The sequence below is a fragment of the Primulina tabacum genome, chromosome 8, assembly GCF_025594145.1.
Source record: "Primulina tabacum isolate GXHZ01 chromosome 8, ASM2559414v2, whole genome shotgun sequence".
NCBI lineage: Eukaryota > Viridiplantae > Streptophyta > Magnoliopsida > Lamiales > Gesneriaceae > Primulina > Primulina tabacum.
In genome coordinates, this window is record NC_134557.1 from 5382904 (window position 1) to 5400452 (window position 17549).

At 33.2% G+C, this 17549-nt stretch overlaps 3 protein-coding genes across 10 annotated transcripts; 1 reads left to right on the forward strand and 2 right to left on the reverse strand.

The window, feature by feature from the left end:
- Positions 1–1870: 1870 nt before the first annotated feature.
- On the reverse strand, positions 1871–7141 carry LOC142553268 (PHD finger-containing protein 6). 3 transcript variants are annotated; one of them, XM_075663402.1, is made up of 8 exons: positions 7065–7141; positions 5764–5849; positions 5153–5574; positions 4568–4738; positions 3598–3715; positions 3229–3459; positions 3006–3127; positions 1871–2292 (listed from the first exon to the last, which is right to left on the reverse strand). In XM_075663402.1, the coding sequence occupies exons 1-8, from the start codon at positions 7065–7067 to the stop codon at positions 1874–1876; spliced, it is 1572 nt and encodes a 523-aa protein (XP_075519517.1). In that variant the 5' UTR covers positions 7068–7141; the 3' UTR covers positions 1871–1873. The 3 variants fall into 3 exon arrangements, with proteins under 3 accessions (XP_075519517.1, XP_075519516.1, XP_075519515.1); XM_075663401.1 differs by lacking the exon at positions 7065–7141 and adding an exon at positions 6967–7011; XM_075663400.1 differs by lacking the exon at positions 7065–7141 and adding an exon at positions 6041–6236.
- Positions 7142–9178: 2037 nt separating this feature from the next.
- Positions 9179–13424, reverse strand: LOC142553270 (uncharacterized). 6 transcript variants are annotated; one of them, XR_012821928.1, is made up of 6 exons: positions 13285–13424; positions 11810–11895; positions 11114–11616; positions 10540–10710; positions 9378–9493; positions 9179–9291 (listed from the first exon to the last, which is right to left on the reverse strand). XR_012821928.1 is itself a non-coding variant. In XM_075663404.1 (5 exons), the coding sequence occupies exons 1-4, from the start codon at positions 13285–13287 to the stop codon at positions 10556–10558; spliced, it is 747 nt and encodes a 248-aa protein (XP_075519519.1). In that variant the 5' UTR covers positions 13288–13424; the 3' UTR covers positions 9179–9493; positions 10540–10555. The 6 variants fall into 6 exon arrangements, 2 of the variants coding, with proteins under 2 accessions (XP_075519519.1, XP_075519518.1); XR_012821927.1 differs by having other exon boundaries at positions 9378–9653; positions 9761–10710; XR_012821926.1 differs by having other exon boundaries at positions 9179–9653; positions 9761–10710.
- Positions 13425–14744: 1320 nt separating this feature from the next.
- LOC142554458 (PLASMODESMATA CALLOSE-BINDING PROTEIN 2-like) lies at positions 14745–17235 on the forward strand. The gene is made up of 4 exons (XM_075665123.1): positions 14745–14921; positions 15314–15553; positions 15698–15725; positions 16900–17235. The coding sequence occupies exons 1-4, from the start codon at positions 14864–14866 to the stop codon at positions 17138–17140; spliced, it is 567 nt and encodes a 188-aa protein (XP_075521238.1). The 5' UTR covers positions 14745–14863; the 3' UTR covers positions 17141–17235.
- The last annotated feature ends 314 nt before the right edge of the window (positions 17236–17549 follow it).

Sequence of the window (17549 nt, forward strand, 5' to 3'; positions counted from 1 at the left end):
AATGTTCAAAAACAATTTAAGTTATTAATCGAGAACGTTATCGATTTGGGACTAATTTATGTATAATGATAGTTAGCAATAGAACATTAATAAAAAAATATATACAGTTAAATGTCACATTTTATTTTGTAAATCAAACAGGGTTAGCAATACGAAAACGCAGAAATCATGATGCATGGGTTTTGTGCAATTTTCATTTTGGCTTTCACTCCAAGTCAAGAAAAGTATAAAATAATAATGAAATTTGGTTCCATATATCTTTAACTTCAGTACTCAAGCAGCCTTCTTTACTCCTTTTACCTTCCTTTAATCGTTGCTTTATCGTATCTTTGTCTTAAATAAAGGAACAATCAAAAGAACACAAACAAAGGGGCAAAAAATTAGCTGTTATTTCATAATTAAATGTGTATGCATGTGACAAATTAAAGTAGGCGCTGAGAAATAATCGAAAAACTTAAAAGTTGTATTTGGATTGATGGAAAAAAGTCGATGCTAGCTTGTTAGTATTATATATAACACATCCGCTCCATCTGGAAATACATCGCATCGCTTGTTTGGAATTTGTACACGGATTTATATATTTCACTTAATTTAAATTTGATTTTTAAACTTTAAAAAATCCATTGTTTCGATTGCGAAGAGGGACGAGGATCGACATATATATGTTCGCTTACTCACAATTTTTTCCTAATATTATATATCTTTTACATATGCATGATAAAATATAGTTAGAATTAAATATCTCAATATTTTAGTTTCGCTGATTTTAATGAAACAAGGCTTTATATGCTGCGCAAACAATTATAACATGTCGGGCTCTACTTTTTCCCAATTATAGAGTCAAACATAAAAGAGTGTATTGTTGGTTCTTCTTAAAGTTGAAAAGGAGAAAAGACGTGATCGAGATTGAGTGCCCATTCTCCGTGACTTTTTCATCCGATCGCTATGGGTTATAATTATTTGTAACAATATAATTTTTATTCTTCTAAATAAAAAAAATCATTTTTTATAAATTATAGAATTTACTTTGTGGCGACTAGCGCGGCGCGTATCATATTTTGAATGTTGTGTCATTTATATGACTATATATTACAACATACGCAAAGAAAGATCAAACTTGTCATTGTTTCCAACATTACTTTGATTGTGAACTATGTGCATGAATCGGCTCAAATCTCATTTTTTTTACTTCGATAAGATACTTTTTTGAGGCCTCCCAACTACTTGGATGAAACTTGAAAGGAAGTGGGGCGTGAAGGGGTTGGGTGGGCAGGTGCCTCCCCACTCCCCCTCCCCCTCCCCCTCCCCACCCCCCCCACCCCAACTTTGTAATTATTAAAATTTTATATAGAAAATATAATGAGATAAAACAATTATTTTTCTTAATGTATGTCACAACATACTAAAATATTGTTATTATCATTTTGTGAATAAATATTGTACTTTTAGTTTCTTAATAATCAATTATTTTTGCAAATTCATTTTTCCTAGCCCCACCTCCCAAATATTATCACACTTTCATATTGTTGTAAAGTGTACACACTGTTGCATATATATTTTCTTGCGAATTAAAATTGAATTAAAATATGAAAAGTATTCTATTATAACTATATTAATTTAACTGTAACGAAACACAACTATATGGATCAAAGCAAGCTGGTTCGATTGTAAGTCAGGTTAGCAAACATGCTAATGTTCCTCAAGAGCAAGATTTTTGTTTTTACATTCTGTATTTCCTTGTAGTTCTATTGGGCGAATACTAGATTAGGAGAACTACTAGATTAACGCAGTAGTTTACGAGCCTAGGATCTACTCTAAACCTTGAAAATCAAGTTCGACGTTCACAAGAAGAGAGAAAAAAATAAAGCTGGTCTCAACTATTCCTCCCAACACCAATGCAGGCATTGTTGTCAATAGTTTTGTCCCGAACTCTACCGTTATATTCCTCCTTGAATCCCGGAGGAATGTCGTCAGGTGGCCCTATCTTGACATCTGACGAAAGTACTGTGGCCACAGAACTCAAAAGTCTTGAATCAGAATCTATCTTTGAGCCGAATCCAGGCAAGGGACTGGCAGTTGAGTGGTTGTCTTTGCAACTCTTACAATCCTTTCCAGGATGGTCTTTTTCTACAGCAACGTCCAATCTTCCTACGTTCACCCCACCAATCATGTCGATTTCCATGTCTGCCTCCTCACTACAGTCTCCCTCATTCATGTCAACTACACGTCGTACGGTGGTATCTCGTTTCAGATGGTGAAATACCCCCCATAGGAAGTACTTTCCTTTCCAATCTGTATGCAAATCCACAAAGGCAAAATTATCAGATGATTTTGAGTTTACAAATTTTTCAGTGTCCGAGCCTTGTATCATTCAATGTTTGAACAACAATCCATCATTCTTGACTAAGCTCCATTTTCTTTTACAAGAAAACCAAATTTGAAATAATTTCATCCTAAGATAGAACAGAATGAATGCAACACGATATCTATAAATTAGGAGCGAAAGGTTCAGAAAAAATTCTCTCGTGTTCAAAATATTGAATTCGATAGTTGCCTCAACTGTTGAGACTAAAAACACCATAACATATTTCATAGCTGAAAAATAAATCTGTCCTGGCAAAAATAAGCAAAAGCAATTAAAAAATAAAGGTTCATATGTTGCTCCAAGTTCGATTAAGTCTTTACAAAAACAACAATCAAGCATTTATCACACTAAGTGGGGCCGACTATATGGATCCTCTATCCAGAAGTAAATTACCATCTATATTTAAATAAACTTTATCATGTTTTATTGTTGCTAAGCAAGTTTTCATTGGTCTCCCTCTACCCCATCAATGTGTTTATTTGTCATGGTCTCGAACCGCCTAACTCACTAAGACTTTGGTGTTTGTAAGTAACAAATCATGACAAACAGCAAGACATAAAATCCAGAGGAGGGAGTAGACTAAAGAAGACAGATATGAAAAGTCATATAAAACAAAGACATCTACACCGGCAAGAATTACATTGACAATTCATGGGCAGAAGAGCTGATGTAAAAACCACAAGCTCAACATCATCAATCTGTTTCCTCAAAGCCAACTCTTTCAGACTAAGGGACTCCAGCAAGGAAGTATAGTTCACAGCTCTGCAACAAGAAAAAATAGTTTATTACTGTATTAGAGTGCAGAAACGTCGAAGAAGAGAAAGGAGGTTTCTGTAGCACATGAACTCAATTAAAAGGCAAACCTCCCTCCGTCGCGGGGAAAAAAATAGAGTCCAATATCACGGCTATCTGGATGATATTCCCGAAATAAGTTGATCCAAATTTTTTTGCACGGCACCAATTCAAACTGAAGTGCTTCAGGCATTATCTTTAAAAAGTCATGAATCTTTCTTCGAACTTGTGAAGGAGGATGAGCCTGAATGATGTCATTCAGACCTCCATCTTCAAGATACTCGCAGATATTGAATCTCCCCCTATAAAAAGACAAGTACAAGACAATAAAAAATGAAAACTAAAAAATACCCTCTTGTTTGCAAAAAACTGCATAAAATTGCATTGAAGCGTTGAAAAGGAAATATAATATCAAGTTTAACAAAAAGCAGAAAACTTACTTCCACAAAGCATCCATAGCAGGAGCAGTAGAACATTTTTCAGAATTATGCAAGAGATTGCTACATACAATCTCAAAACAATTATTACTTTTCTCAACAGCAGAGGAACCCCTACCACCTAGAAAATAAGTTTTCTTTTGAGTACATAATGCAAGTCAAAACACAATTCAAACTAAAATCAGAAGTTTGGGATACAAATTCTGGATAATCACTTCAATTCTGAAAAAGGGGTGGCATCATTGAAGGTTGTTCCTTGTTTAATTTTCTATACTTCACAGATTTATATTTATCCTTCAAACATGTATAACATGTATTTGTATCCTCTCTTATATGTACATAATCTTTCTAACGAATATTGCTGTATATTGCATTGCTTAGTTTTTAGATGTGTTCATTATTATGTTGACAAATGCATTAGAATGTGTATTTAGACTTCAAATGCTAGTTATCTAAGAAATTTCACATAATTACAGTCAGGCTTTAAGTTTGTGTGGGGTAATATTCGTACTTCAAATGTGATAGTTGATACAAACTTAATCAGCCCATAAACAAGGACAAATGTATTTATAAATTTTTTAAAAATGGTGAACATGTAGAAAATCTTTTATAAAAAAAAAGTAATTTATAGATAACAGACAAAAGAATCAGTTCGAAAACAGATATATAATATATAAAAAAAGAGGTTAAAAATCCAAAGGGTATATTGGTCTTTTTATTTTACTGTCACAATATAGTTCATGTTCAATCATTTAAACCAACCAACTAAATAATTATCACATTCTACTCTTCCTCGTAGCATCACCACACAGATAAAAAATAATAATGCTTTATTGTCAACTAAAAATACTAAAACAAATTCACTTAAAAATTGATTAAATTAATAAAGAACCAGTTAATCCAATGGCATTGAAATTAAGTACTGTATCACAAATTAAACATAATTTAAAAAGTGAACAATCGGAGCTCTTGCCTGAGATGGTGGTAACTCGTGGCAGGCCTAGTGATGATGGAGTTGCATCCTTCTTCACCATGCTTTTCACCTTTCTTTGAGGCAACATAGGTTCTGAAGATTGTTCCTTCTGTAGATGCTTTTTTGCAGGTGCTTGAGAAGGCCGGGGACTTTTAATTGGTTTTTGCGCTTCTATTGAATCACACAGAAGATAAGTACACCAATTATACCCCCAAATATGAAAAATCAGCTTAAAGAGATGACCAAGAAAGATTTTACATAAAATAATTTACATAATTCTGTTATGCTTTTATGAAATTACTAATAATTTCCCAGCCTAATGCAAAAAAGCACGTCACATGTCAACACATTTAAAATGTAATTTTGTTTAGATTTCTATATTTTTTTCCTTCATTTGAAAAAGCAGAAGAAAAGGCACCTTCCATTAAATTATCCCCTCAAGCATATCCCTATAAAAGTCTTTTAAGTATAATTTTTTTGCTTCATGAGTGAATAAAAAGCAAAGCCAATGACATCACTGGTATGCTTAAGTTTAACTTTTGATTGAAAAAACAACCTGACCAAGAAACGGATAAAAAGATATACCTTGAGTTGTTTTTACACGGGGGGTGGTGGATCCAGAGCGGGCAGCCGAACATGTCCATCTCACATCAAATGCAGAATTTTTCCGCAAGAAGTGAGATTTTTCTTCACTGATCGGAGGTTGTGAGGTGCTTGATTGGAATGTGACCTTCGAACGGGATGAAAAATCAATTGCTCCTGATGAGAGCTTGATCACATCATTGATAGAGATGTATTTAGTCTTCCTGGTTGCAGCCTTCTTTTCCCCGTTAAAGGCAGCCCGTTTGGATTCATTTGGTAATTTCCTGATTTTTGGAGGCTGCGCAGCACCCTTACGAACTTCTGCACAGTTGGCTAGTTGTGAAAAAGTTGGTTTAGAGCTCTGCTCACAATCTTCACAAAGCCAATCATCAGGATACTCTAAGAAACGAGCTCTCATGCAATACCTATTATCACAATGAAAAAAATTGCCTTGTCAAAAATAAACGAACCATACAATCGAATTCCACCAGAAAAACACACTTCAAACATATCTTTTGAGACCATGACGACCCTTAACAACACACAGATATGCAAATCAGACAATGCGGTAGAGAGAAACAAACGGTCGGACGGATACGAATGGAAAATCTTACATATGCTGAAGACTTGCTTTACACTGAGAGCAAGTAACTAGTGCATCAGGAACACCGATAGAACCACAGATCTCACAACATTCTTCCTGCAAATGCAAAAATTTGGCATAATTTCTTGCTAAAGATTATATTTGAGGAAAGTTGGAAAAAAAAAAACATTTCACTATTTTTCAGTAATAAGCAAAATCTTATAGAATGCATCAAACGACAAACTTGAAGAGATAAATAATAAAATTCCACATCGGAAAAAAAAATTATTTAGATGCTGCATTCTTACAATTTCGGACACAAGGTTTCCATCTTTCATATCCCTTTTGAGAATTAAGATGGTGAAGGTAATGATCGCCAAGTTGGCATATGGAATCTAGCTTATATTTATCTCTAAGTAGATATCTCTGGACTGGTTTGCTCATTGAAATTCTTGAATAAAAAATACCAAGTTATTTCCTTTTCAACTATTTATTCTTGAATAAAAAATACCAAGTTATTTCCTTTTCAACTATTTTAGATGCTGGAACGTTTTCACCATTCAAAATCAAGAGAAGAATATCACGTAACTCTATTATTATATACAAGAGTTCATTGCGGTATGGATTTGGTCTCCTTGGAGGTAAATCTATTTTTAGTACTGTATGCACACGGTTCATACAATTTTGCACCAGAATTAGATATAACAGAAACAAAAGGACTATAAAAAATGGCCATTGTAACCAAAATAATCTGATACACGCATGCAATTCATAAACTAGTTCAACCACATGCACGAAGTGGTGCCAAATTAAGGCCCACAACTGGCTGTTTGAGAGATTAGACTATTTTGGACAGAACACCACAGAGCAGTCCACTCTTAAGAAAATTATAGCCACATCAAATAACTTCAACTTCAACTTCAACTTCAACTTCAAGCTCAACATCAACACCAACATCAACAGACCAGCCCCCGCTGTACTATGACCCATTTCGACCAAAAAAACAAACATGAAAAAGAATTTTATTATAACCCTCAAATATTGAAAATAATGTGATTCATAAAGTAGCAATTATTTCACTAAAAAAATGACAACTTCCGCAAAGGTCAAAGACTATATAGAGAACCCGTTTAACCAGTTTGTCATCAACACCAAAAAAAAAACACCAAATCAATCTTGTCCCCAAGGTTCAAATATTTAGAATGAAAACAGTAATAAAATAACAAAGACCCACCAAGCACCACATTCGTAGCTAGTAGCGATACTTATAAAGCCAAATAAAAAAAACCGTGGCAAAATCAAACGGAGAGGAACAGCTGAGGGTTTTCTTACCATGTTGTGGGCCTGCGATGTTGGCGCTTGCTGCCGTCCCCTCGCTCTTCACTACTTAAAATAATAATAATGCTTGTTGAGTGAGTTTTTTTTTTTTCCCCAAAAACTCACGTAAAATGGTCTCACGGATCGTATTTGTGAGACGGATCTCTTATTTGAGTCATCCATGAACAAATATTATTTTTTATGCTAAGAGTATTACTTTTTATTGTGAATTTCGGTAGGATTTACCCGTCTCGCAGATAAAGATCCGTGAGACCGTCTCACAAAAGACCTATTTTTTTTTTTTTTTTTTTTTTTTAAAAACTAACAATTAAATAAAGAAAGAAAATGACGCAAAAAGCCTCGCTGTTTGTGCAGAGTATGTCACACAAGGGAACATTTATGTTTCGGGCTGATCTCCTGTCACCCATTACATCAAAATTTTATTTTAATATATAATTTCTATATCGAATATTTTTTTATTCATAATAACTATTTTATTTTATCAGATATCTATTTATTTATTTATCAACATATTTACATATTTGTATAGGTTTAGTTTAATTTAATTTTTTTAGGTAGTTAGCTCAATTAAGTAATAGACAAGGAGTAGATCTTTTATGAGACAATTTTACGAATTTTTATCTTTGAAATGGGTCAATCCTACCGATATTCACAATAAAAAGTAATATCATTAGCATAAAAAGTAATACTTTTTTCATGGGTGACACAAATAAGAGATATATCTCACAAAATACGACCTGTGAGACCGTCTCACACAAGTTTGTGTCTACACAAAATTAGATAATTAACACAAATAAATTATTAAACCAGTAACAAAGTGTATATATATGTGTGTGTGCGCGCGCACGCATATTTGAAATAGAACGATTGAATAATATTCATGTCAAACGATTGATAAATTATACAATTGAACATCTATACCTTTTGTTATTTTGGCAATCAATAGTTTTCATTTTTTAGCTTATCAATAGTTTAAAATCATAGAAATTTTTATATAATAATATTATTAAACTAAGTTTTGAATAATTTTACGTCTTAACTCTTTCCGATGCGTACACGTAACAATAGGTAATTAATAAATACCTTCTAACAGAATAACGTAAATCTCAAGAGATTTAGATGCTCGGTGCAGAACTAATTTCTTTAAAAACATATGATTTAAAAATTCGACAAAAACTTGTTTGAGACGGTTTTACGGGTCATATTTGTGAGACAGATCTTTTATTTGAATCATTAATGAAAAAATACTACTTTTTATGCTAAGAACATTATTTTTTATTATGAATATCGGTAGGATTGACCCGTCTCACAAAAACCATACTCTAAAAAATCAATTAATTGAATGATCACAAGAATTTCTATTATGTAATATCCTGTAACATATTCTAACGCTAAGCATCGATTTTTTAAGTAAAACCCATATCACACTGCTCTGGCTTTTAGTTTGATCCATGTGCTTTTGATCATCTTCAAAATATCTGGTGTTTTCGAGCCGAAAAGCGTGACAGAGTTAGCGGCGATGGTTTAAGTTTGCGAACAACAAAAGTTTTTAGGGTGAAAGACATGAAACACGCGATATGAGAAGAAGAAAATACAAGATTGATTTCATTGAATTGGCGTTACGCTCAAATTTTTAATAATATAACATTTGAAATGCTTGATTGACATGTTAGGTTAAGTCAGATAAAGTATTTAATGGAAGGAAGGTTATTTGTGTGAAAATTTTACAATGGGGAGTAAAAGAAAAGGCAAAGGGATAAGAGACCGATGTTTAGAAAGAGTTAAATATGAAAAATAAAAGCGTCCAACTCAAAACACACATCATCAGTTACCTTACCTCCACATCAACATTTTCACCTTCGTTGTTTAAGTTTTGATCCTTTTGCACCTTCCCACCAACACCATCACAATTTTTATCCAGGTTCACCTCCATCATCAACATTTTGATCCATGTCCATTTCCTTCTTTTCACTCTTGCTACAATGAAAGTTCAGCTGAATTTTTATCTTTCAACAAACTCAATCCATTCTCTGATCTTCTCATTTCAGTTTCATTCATCAACGTATTAACCAGACAAAAACAGATTAAATTTTAAAAACAAGACGATCACTTAACATATTATAAATGCAAAATTTATTGGGCTTTTTCAATTACCAAGGAACTATAATCATTGTCAGCAACAAGTTTTTTCTCTCGTGGAAAATGGTCTTATCCAAACAATCTTTTCACAAAAAGAATAATTGTTAGTTTCTCCCCTGACACTAACACAAAACAAATTTTAAAATAACTAATTTAAAGTGTTGTAACCTTATCGACTGCAATAACGCTTCGGCTGCTTTCGCTTTCCAAGGGATTTTGCTATCTTCCCACTTGAACATCCTAGGGAAACAACATATGGAACGAGCTTTCCCAAGCATAGGCACCTGTTCATAAACCCAAGCCTGGAGATTAATGATTCGGGGTTGATACCTTCAGATGGATTTGGGATCTTGAGCCGAACTCCCGGGCAAGGGGCCGAGCCAAGAGCAAGGTCGGTGGAGAAGGTAGTAGGAATGTGTGTGAAGGAAGGAGAAATTCTCATATCTAGGTAAGGAAATAATTTTGGATTAATATGGATACAAATTCAAATGGAAAAAAAAAATTATCTCATGATCTTGGATCACCCATCAAGGTTTGCTGGTTTGCCTTACTTTCTACATCATTCAGGGTGCTAGCATTCTTATGCGCACTGAGTTCCTCTCATATTTTCGTGAATACTACTCGACTTGAGCATCAGGGATCACACAGGAAAACTAACCCCCTTTTACTAGTGTTTTGTTCGTGTTTGTAGGAGCTCGAGACAACAATTTGCGGGGAACTCTTGCCTGGGAAAGTGACATGTACTACCTCAATTTTTCGAGTATCATCAATTGTGTTGACAAAGTGTTTCTAGACTTCAAATGCTAGATATCTAAGAACTTTCACACACATTAAAGTCAGGCTTTTTGTTTGTGCTGGGTAACATCTGTACTTTCAAACGAAATGGTTGATACAACTTAATCAGCCCATAAACGAATACTAACATATTTATGTCTATATTTTTTAAAAATGACGAACATGTAGATAATCTTTTATAAAAAAAACAATTTATAAACAACAAACAAAGAGAATCAGTTCGAAAACAGAAATATAATTTAAAGAAAAGGTTAAAAACCAGAAGGGTATATTGGTTTTTTACTTTGCGATTAAAATACAATTCGTGTTCAATCATCACGCCAATCAACTAAATAATTAACACATTTTACTCTTCCTCTTAGCATCACCACACAGATAAAAAGATAATATTGTTTTATTGTCAACCATAAAGACTAAATCAGATCCACATAAAATGATGAAATTAATAATAGAAACAATCATTCCAATGGCATTGAAATTAAGTGTTGTACACGAATTAAGCATAATATAAAAAGTGAATCATCAAAGCTCTTGCCTGAGGCGGTGAGAACTCATGGAAGGCCTGGTGATGACGCAGTTGCATCCTTCTTCATCATGCTTTTCACCTTTCTTTGAGGCGATATAGGTTCTGCAGGTTGCTCCTTCTGAATATGTATTTTTGCAAGAGCTTGAGAAGGCTGGCGGCTTTTAATTGGTCTTTGCACTTCTATTGAAATCACAAAGGAGATAAGTACATAAATTAAATCCTCAAATATGAAAAATTAACTGAACGAGATGACCAAAAAAGATTTTAAATATAATAATTAACATAAGTCTGTAATGTTAATATGAGATTCCTAATAATTTTCCAGCCAAATGCAACAAAGCACGTCACATGTCAACAAATTTAAAAATTTTTGTTTAGATTTCCCTATTTTCTTCCTTCAATTAAAAAAGCAAAAGAAAAGGCACCTTCCATTAAACTGTATCTCTAGCATATCCCCATAGAAATCTAGAGGTATAATGTTTTTAATTCATGGAGTAAATAAAAAGCAAAGCCAACAACAGCACTGGTAAGCTTAACTTTTGATTGAAAAATCACCTGGCCAAGAAAAGGATAAAATATATACCTTGAGTTGGACTTACACAGGGGGTGGACCTAGAGTCGACGGGTGAAGATGTCCATCTTACATCAAATGCAGAATTTTTCCGCGAGAAGCAAGATTTTTCTTCCCTGGTCGGAGGTTGTGAGGTGCTTGATTGGCATCTGACCTTTGAACGGGATGAAAAATCAATTGCTCCTGATCGGAGCTTGATCACATCATTGATAGAGATGTATTCAGTCTTCCTGGTCGCAACCTTCTTTTCCCAGGTAAAGGGACCCGGTTTTGATTCATTTAGTAATTTCCTGATTTTTGACGGCCGCACTGCACCCTTACACACTTCTGAACAGTTGGCTAGTTGTGAAAAAGTTGGTTTAGAGCTCGGCTCACAGTTGGCTGGTTGTGAAAAAGTTGGTTTAGAGCTCGGCTCACAGTTGGCTGGTTGTGAAAAAGTTGGTTTAGAGCTCGGCTCACATTCTTCACAACACCAATCATCAGGATACTCTGAGAAACGAGCTCTCATGCAATACCTATTATCACAATGGAAAACAGATGCATTGACAAAAATAAACGAACCACAAAATTAATTTCCACCGGAAAACATACACTTCAAACATATCATTTAAGACCATGAAGATGATGACCCTTAACAACACATACATACGCAAAGCAGACAATGTGGTAGAGAGAAACAAAAGGTCAGATACATAAGGAAAATCTTACATATGCTGAAGACTTGCTTTACATTGAGAGCAAGTAACTAGTGCATCAGGAACACCAACGGAACCACAGATATCACAACATTCTTCCTGCAAATGCATAAATTTGGAATAATTTATTACTAAATATTATATTTGAGGTTAAAAAAACATTTCCCTATTTTTGGCATAATAAGCGAAAGGCTATAGAATGCATCAAACCACAAACATGAGGAGATAAATGATAGATCATAACATAGCTGCATCGCAATAAAACAAAATTTAGATACTGCATTCTTACAATTTAGGACAAAAGGTTTATATCTTTCATATCCTGTCTTTGAGAGTTAATATGATGAAGGTAATGATAGTCAAGTTGGCATATGGAATCTAGCTTATAGTTATGTATGATGAAGATAATGATAGCCAAGTTGGCATATGGAATCTAGCTTATGGTTATGTCTAAGCAGATAACTCTGGACTAGTTTGCTAATTGAAATTCTTGAATCTAAAATACCAAGTTATTTCCTTTTCAACTATTTAAATAACAGAAAGCCTCGTTAGAGGCTAGAATGTTTTCACCAATTCAAAATCAAGAGAAGATTATCAAGTAAATCTATTTATATGTAAGAGTTCATCGCCGTGTGGATTTTTTGGGTGCTTTGAACTAGTTTTCAGTCCTTGGAGGTGAATCTCTTTCTGGTACTGTTTTCAAACGGTTCATACAATTTTGCATCAGTATTAGATAGAAGAGAAACAAAAGGACTGTAAAAAAAATGGTCATTGAGACCAAAATAATCCGATACATACATGCAATTCTTAAACAAGTTCAACCACATGCATGAAGTGGTGCCAAATCAAGGTCCACAACTGGCTATTTGAGAGATTGACTATTTTGGACAAAACACTACACGCAGCCGACTCTTATGAAATTTAGATCCCACATCAAAACACTTCACTTTCGACTCGAGATCAGTACGAGACCGAACTATCACCCATTTTGACCAAAAAAACTATTAAACGTGGAAAAAAAGATATAACAATATAGAATACAAATCTTGAAAATAATGGGATTCATAAAGCAGCAATTATGTCACTAAAAAATGAGTGAACTTGGTTTTCATGAAATATGAGCAGTTAATTTTTTTTTAATTTTCGGAGTCTCTCGCTCGCTCTCTCTCTCTCTCTCTCTCTCTCATTTGCTAGCACCAACAACTTCAACAAATACAGTGAAATGTCAAAGAACCCCCAATAATATATAGAGAACCCATTTAAAAAGTTTGCCATTAACATCGAAAAACCAAAAAGAAATTGAAATCTACGCAATAATATTCAAATAAAATCAATCGTGTTCACAAAGATCCAAATATTAGAACAAAAACAGTAATAAAAGAACAAAGAACCACATTCGTAGCTAGTAACGAGACCTGAACCAAATAAAATAATAATAATAACCCACAGAAAAAGCAAACGGAGAGGAACGGATGCGGGTTTTCTCACCATGTAGTTGGTCTGCAATGGTGGAAGCTAAGGTTGCTTTTCCTCAGAATATGCGGGCTGCCGCCCCACGCTTCACTGTTAAGTTATTATTATTATTATTTTTTTTTTTGACAACTTCACTATTATAATTATAAACATAATAATTTTCTTCAGCGAAGAGTGTGTAGTACTGGACAAAGAGACATTTGTGCTTCGGACTCTCTTTTGTCTGGAAGAAATACTCTAATGTGTTTCGTGTTCACCTGTAATGTTATATTTTGTTCAAAAAAGCATCGTTTGTAAAATTTATTAAAAATTAAACGCACTAAACATCTTGCATGAATAAAATACAATTGATCATTGATTAAGCATTAGATTCATTTTTTTAAAAAAAAAATCAACAGTAAATTGTATCTCAAGTATAATAAATGATTAAAAAAATATATTGATTATTTTTTAATTAAAAAAATAGATGAATAGAATGTTTTGTCTATGATTTATTTTATTATCATCATGTATAGTATTTAATCCATTTATTTTTTAATAATTTTTGCAAATGAGATTAGTTTGAACAAAGTATAACATGATTTGAAATATCAATATATATAACATAGGATTTTATCCCTCTTTTGACATCGATTACAACAAAATTTCACTTGCCAGAAATTTTACTTTTATAATAAATTATATTCTAATTTTTATATCATATATTTTTTTTTATCGTAACTCTTTTATTTTATCAGATATCTATTATTTATCAACATATTTACGTATTTGTATAGGTTTAATAATTGATAGTTGGCTTAATTAAGTAATACACAATGTTAAATAATAAACACAATGTTATTTACACTTCTTAAATTTTGAATCACACTTCAACTTACTTTTTTTAATTCTAATTAGTGGTCAAAATTACCCCATATAAATGCTAACTAATTTTCAAAAGATAGCATAAGTTATTTTAAACAATAACCACTGTAATAATTACATTGGTATGATTGATCATTATTTGTAAGGCATATAATTACCGAGAGCAGTTTAAGTTGATCTTATGTTTAATTTGATATGTAGATCAATAATTTTTTAAAAATTATTCATTAATTAATTTGAACATGGTAAATATATCGAAGTTTTTTTAAAAAAAATTATGTTATACATATTATAATTCATTGTTTTTGATATTTTGATTTTTGGAATTAAAATTTAGTGCAATAACGATTTAATTCTACGAGTTGTTATAAATTTGATTATATTTTATTTAATTGAAAAATGGAAGAACTTTTTATATATGTATACAAGTTAAAATAATGATATTTATTTTTTGGGGAATTTTGTGTTGGATTAATGAAAGTTCGAACACTCGAATATTTTTACGTATTTATAAAAAATAGGAGACGTGTGTCAAATTTTTTTTTTAATAAGACTTGGAACTTTCATAAGAATACAAAATGGCTAATTAAGTTTGCTTTTAAGAAGTTTATATTTATGCTATATGGTGTGAAAAATCCTGATATATGCTTACGTAATTCGGGGAGTACCCTTCCCTTGCTTGCTCTCTTCAAACAATCCGAGCACCATTTGTTGTTCCTTCCTTTTTCTCATGGCTGCAGGTTTGGTGTTTATTGTGCTCCTGTTGGCCATGGCTGCAGGACCTTCAAGTAAGCTCTTTCAGATTCTAATTGAGTTCTCTTCTTCTTCTTCTTCTTCTTCTTCTTCTTCTTCAAATCTACTCTAGTGTTGTTCCACCATTTAGCTTATATGTTTGCGAAACAAAAATAACTTTGATAGAAAGATTTTTATTTCCACACGTACGTACAGAAACAAATACTGGGTAACAAGCTAATTAAGCTCCTCCAAATCTTGATTATTAAGGCATGAGTACAGACTACAGATTCATTACATCTCTTTCAGATTGCATTGTTAGTAAATTAAACCTCGAAATCCGTTCATCAACTTTCTTGGATCTTTTTTCCACTTCTAGAAATTTTTAGAACCACGTACCCAACAAAACAATAATACGTTAATAATCAACAGCAGTTACAATTTGTAGGTGGCAGTTGGTGCGTTTGCAAGGATGGGATAAGTGACGCAACTTTGCAAAAGACACTGGACTACGCATGTGGAGCCGGAGCGAATTGCAACCCGACCCATCAAAATGGATCCTGTTTCAAACCCAACACCGTCAAAGCTCACTGCAGTTATGCCGTTAACAGTTATTTCCAAAAAAATCGGCAGGAACCCGCTGCCTGTAATTTCACCGGCACCGCCAATGTCGTCTCTTCGGACCCTAGTTAGTACTCTTCAATCCCCGACTGCCCTTACGCCATCTAATTTCTTTCGTATATATTTTTTATCCACCATTTGCCGTATACATGTCTGGAGAATAAAATTTGTTTTTCATTACATAGTAATTTTAAATTTTTGGTGGTTACAGGTGCAGCTGGATGTTCTTATCCTGCCAGGTATTTATTTTACTGCTTCAATATATATATAATTTTGATTTGTTGTACAATTTAATTAAGCGACTATGAACAACATATAAAAATCAGGCTTGTGAGACGAATCTCTTATTTGAGTCGTCTATGAAAAAGATTCGTGAGATCGTTTCACAATATATCTACGCCGAAAATATACAAATTTTTTACCGTTAAAAGTGTTGGTGGCATCTTGTGAATAGGACACTTCAGTATTCTCCTCTACTTTTGTCTCTTTTTCTCGTCACGGGTTTGAGAGAGCAAAATTACCCTCCTTATTTTGAAATCTTTATTTATTTAATATTTTTTGCGATAAATGGTCCTATGTATGCTTACACACCATTCGATCCCAATTAAATTATTCTCAAATAAAAATGCTTAATTATCGGATAAAGAGCAAAGATATTGGAATTTGAAAGGAGTATGCAAAAGCTTTAGCTTTGACACAATTTAATGTTGGTAGAAATAAATTATGACTAGAGTAAGAAAACCTCAAAGGCCATTTAAAAAAAAAAAATTTGTGGTAACATAAGATAACATAAGATATCACAAAAATTTTTTACACTTTCTATAAAGTGGCCAACACATTTTTGTTCCTTTTGCTACTTTATTTTCTTCCCTTTTTTTGCTTTAGGGTATTTCATTGTACCCCCGTGTCAAAAAAAGTTTCGGTAGATATTTCAACATTTAATGGCCATTAGTAATTGTACCTGTCCTTGTGACTGACCACAATATTGTGATTGTGAAGTGGTATATTTTATGTCCGTGATATTTTCGTTTTAAGTGGTGAATATGATATTTTTATAAAATTATATTTTATGTCCGCCGTATAATTGATCGATCATTTTTATAAAAGCAGGAAAAATATTTTTTTATATCCTAATTTTGGAGTGGGAAGACTGAACCCGAGTCATTATAAAGGGAAAAGCTCAGTCTGAATGCTTAATTAATATGAATCAGTCGTTTGCATCTAACAGCTGATCTCATTATGGTCTAGCTAGCCGCTTGCTTAACTTGCCTCAAAATTTGACTAGCTATGTCGCAAATGCTGAAACTTTGCCTTTTTTGACGAGGCATTTCTTCTTTTCATTGCGAAATGATGTGCTTATATTACGCGTATAAACCAATAACTTGTGACTCACTTTTATTGTTGATTTTCTAGTTCCGCCTCCACCACCCCAGTAACAACCGTAAGCGGCACTTCAGCCACCACCACAACAAATGGCGGCTCGCCGCTTATAACGACTCCTTCAGGGGTATTAGGAGGGCCAAACAACGGATTAGGGCCATCAGGAATGAACAACGACGTCAGCCGAGGAGGAATTCGACTACCCCAAAGATTCATCTTTTGGTTTTCTATATTGCTTGCATTTGCAGAACTTCTTTTTGAGCAGTTTTTGTAAATGGTGGTTGATTTTCGAGATCGTATCAAATATAACAATGGATTTTGCATGTGAACTTTTATCATAATATCAACGGACTTTTGGAAGCGTATGTAGTGTAAGCGTTGTGGCTTTTGATTACTTTTGATTTTGACTATTGTAACTTCTTTTGAAATCAAAAGTGGAAAAAACCAAGGCTTCGGAGATAAGTTATTTCTATTTCTATAAATATTATACTATAATTGCAATATAGATTCAACATTTACTTGTATTATTTCATAGCTATACAAATATATATTGAAATTATTTAAAAAATATTTATGGAAAATTTCGTATTGGAGATTTGAACCACTAATCACTATGGAACCACAATACATTGTGTTACACTCAGCGACAGAGGCGAGGGTGGGTGGGTGTGACCACGTCCCTC

Excerpts from the sequence above, each read along its gene's own strand:
- LOC142553268 (XM_075663400.1), bottom strand. The coding sequence starts at position 6,070 with ATGAAAGATGGAAACCTTGTGTCCGAAATT. Across the intron at positions 5,575-5,763 it reads AAAGCAAGTCTTCAGCATAT|GTATTGCATGAGAGCTCGTT; the intron begins GTAAGATTTTCC and ends TTGTGATAATAG. Across the intron at positions 3,716-4,567 it reads ACGAGTTACCACCATCTCAG|GTGGTAGGGGTTCCTCTGCT; the intron begins GCAAGAGCTCCG and ends CTTATTTTCTAG.
- LOC142553270 (XM_075663404.1), bottom strand. Across the intron at positions 11,617-11,809 it reads AAAGCAAGTCTTCAGCATAT|GTATTGCATGAGAGCTCGTT; the intron begins GTAAGATTTTCC and ends TTGTGATAATAG. Across the intron at positions 10,711-11,113 it reads CTGTGTAAGTCCAACTCAAG|AAGTGCAAAGACCAATTAAA; the intron begins GTATATATTTTA and ends TGATTTCAATAG.
- LOC142554458 (XM_075665123.1), top strand. The coding sequence starts at position 14,864 with ATGGCTGCAGGTTTGGTGTTTATTGTGCTCCTGTTGGCCATGGCTGCA. Across the intron at positions 14,922-15,313 it reads CATGGCTGCAGGACCTTCAA|GTGGCAGTTGGTGCGTTTGC; the intron begins GTAAGCTCTTTC and ends TACAATTTGTAG. Across the intron at positions 15,554-15,697 it reads TGTCGTCTCTTCGGACCCTA|GTGCAGCTGGATGTTCTTAT; the intron begins GTTAGTACTCTT and ends TGGTGGTTACAG.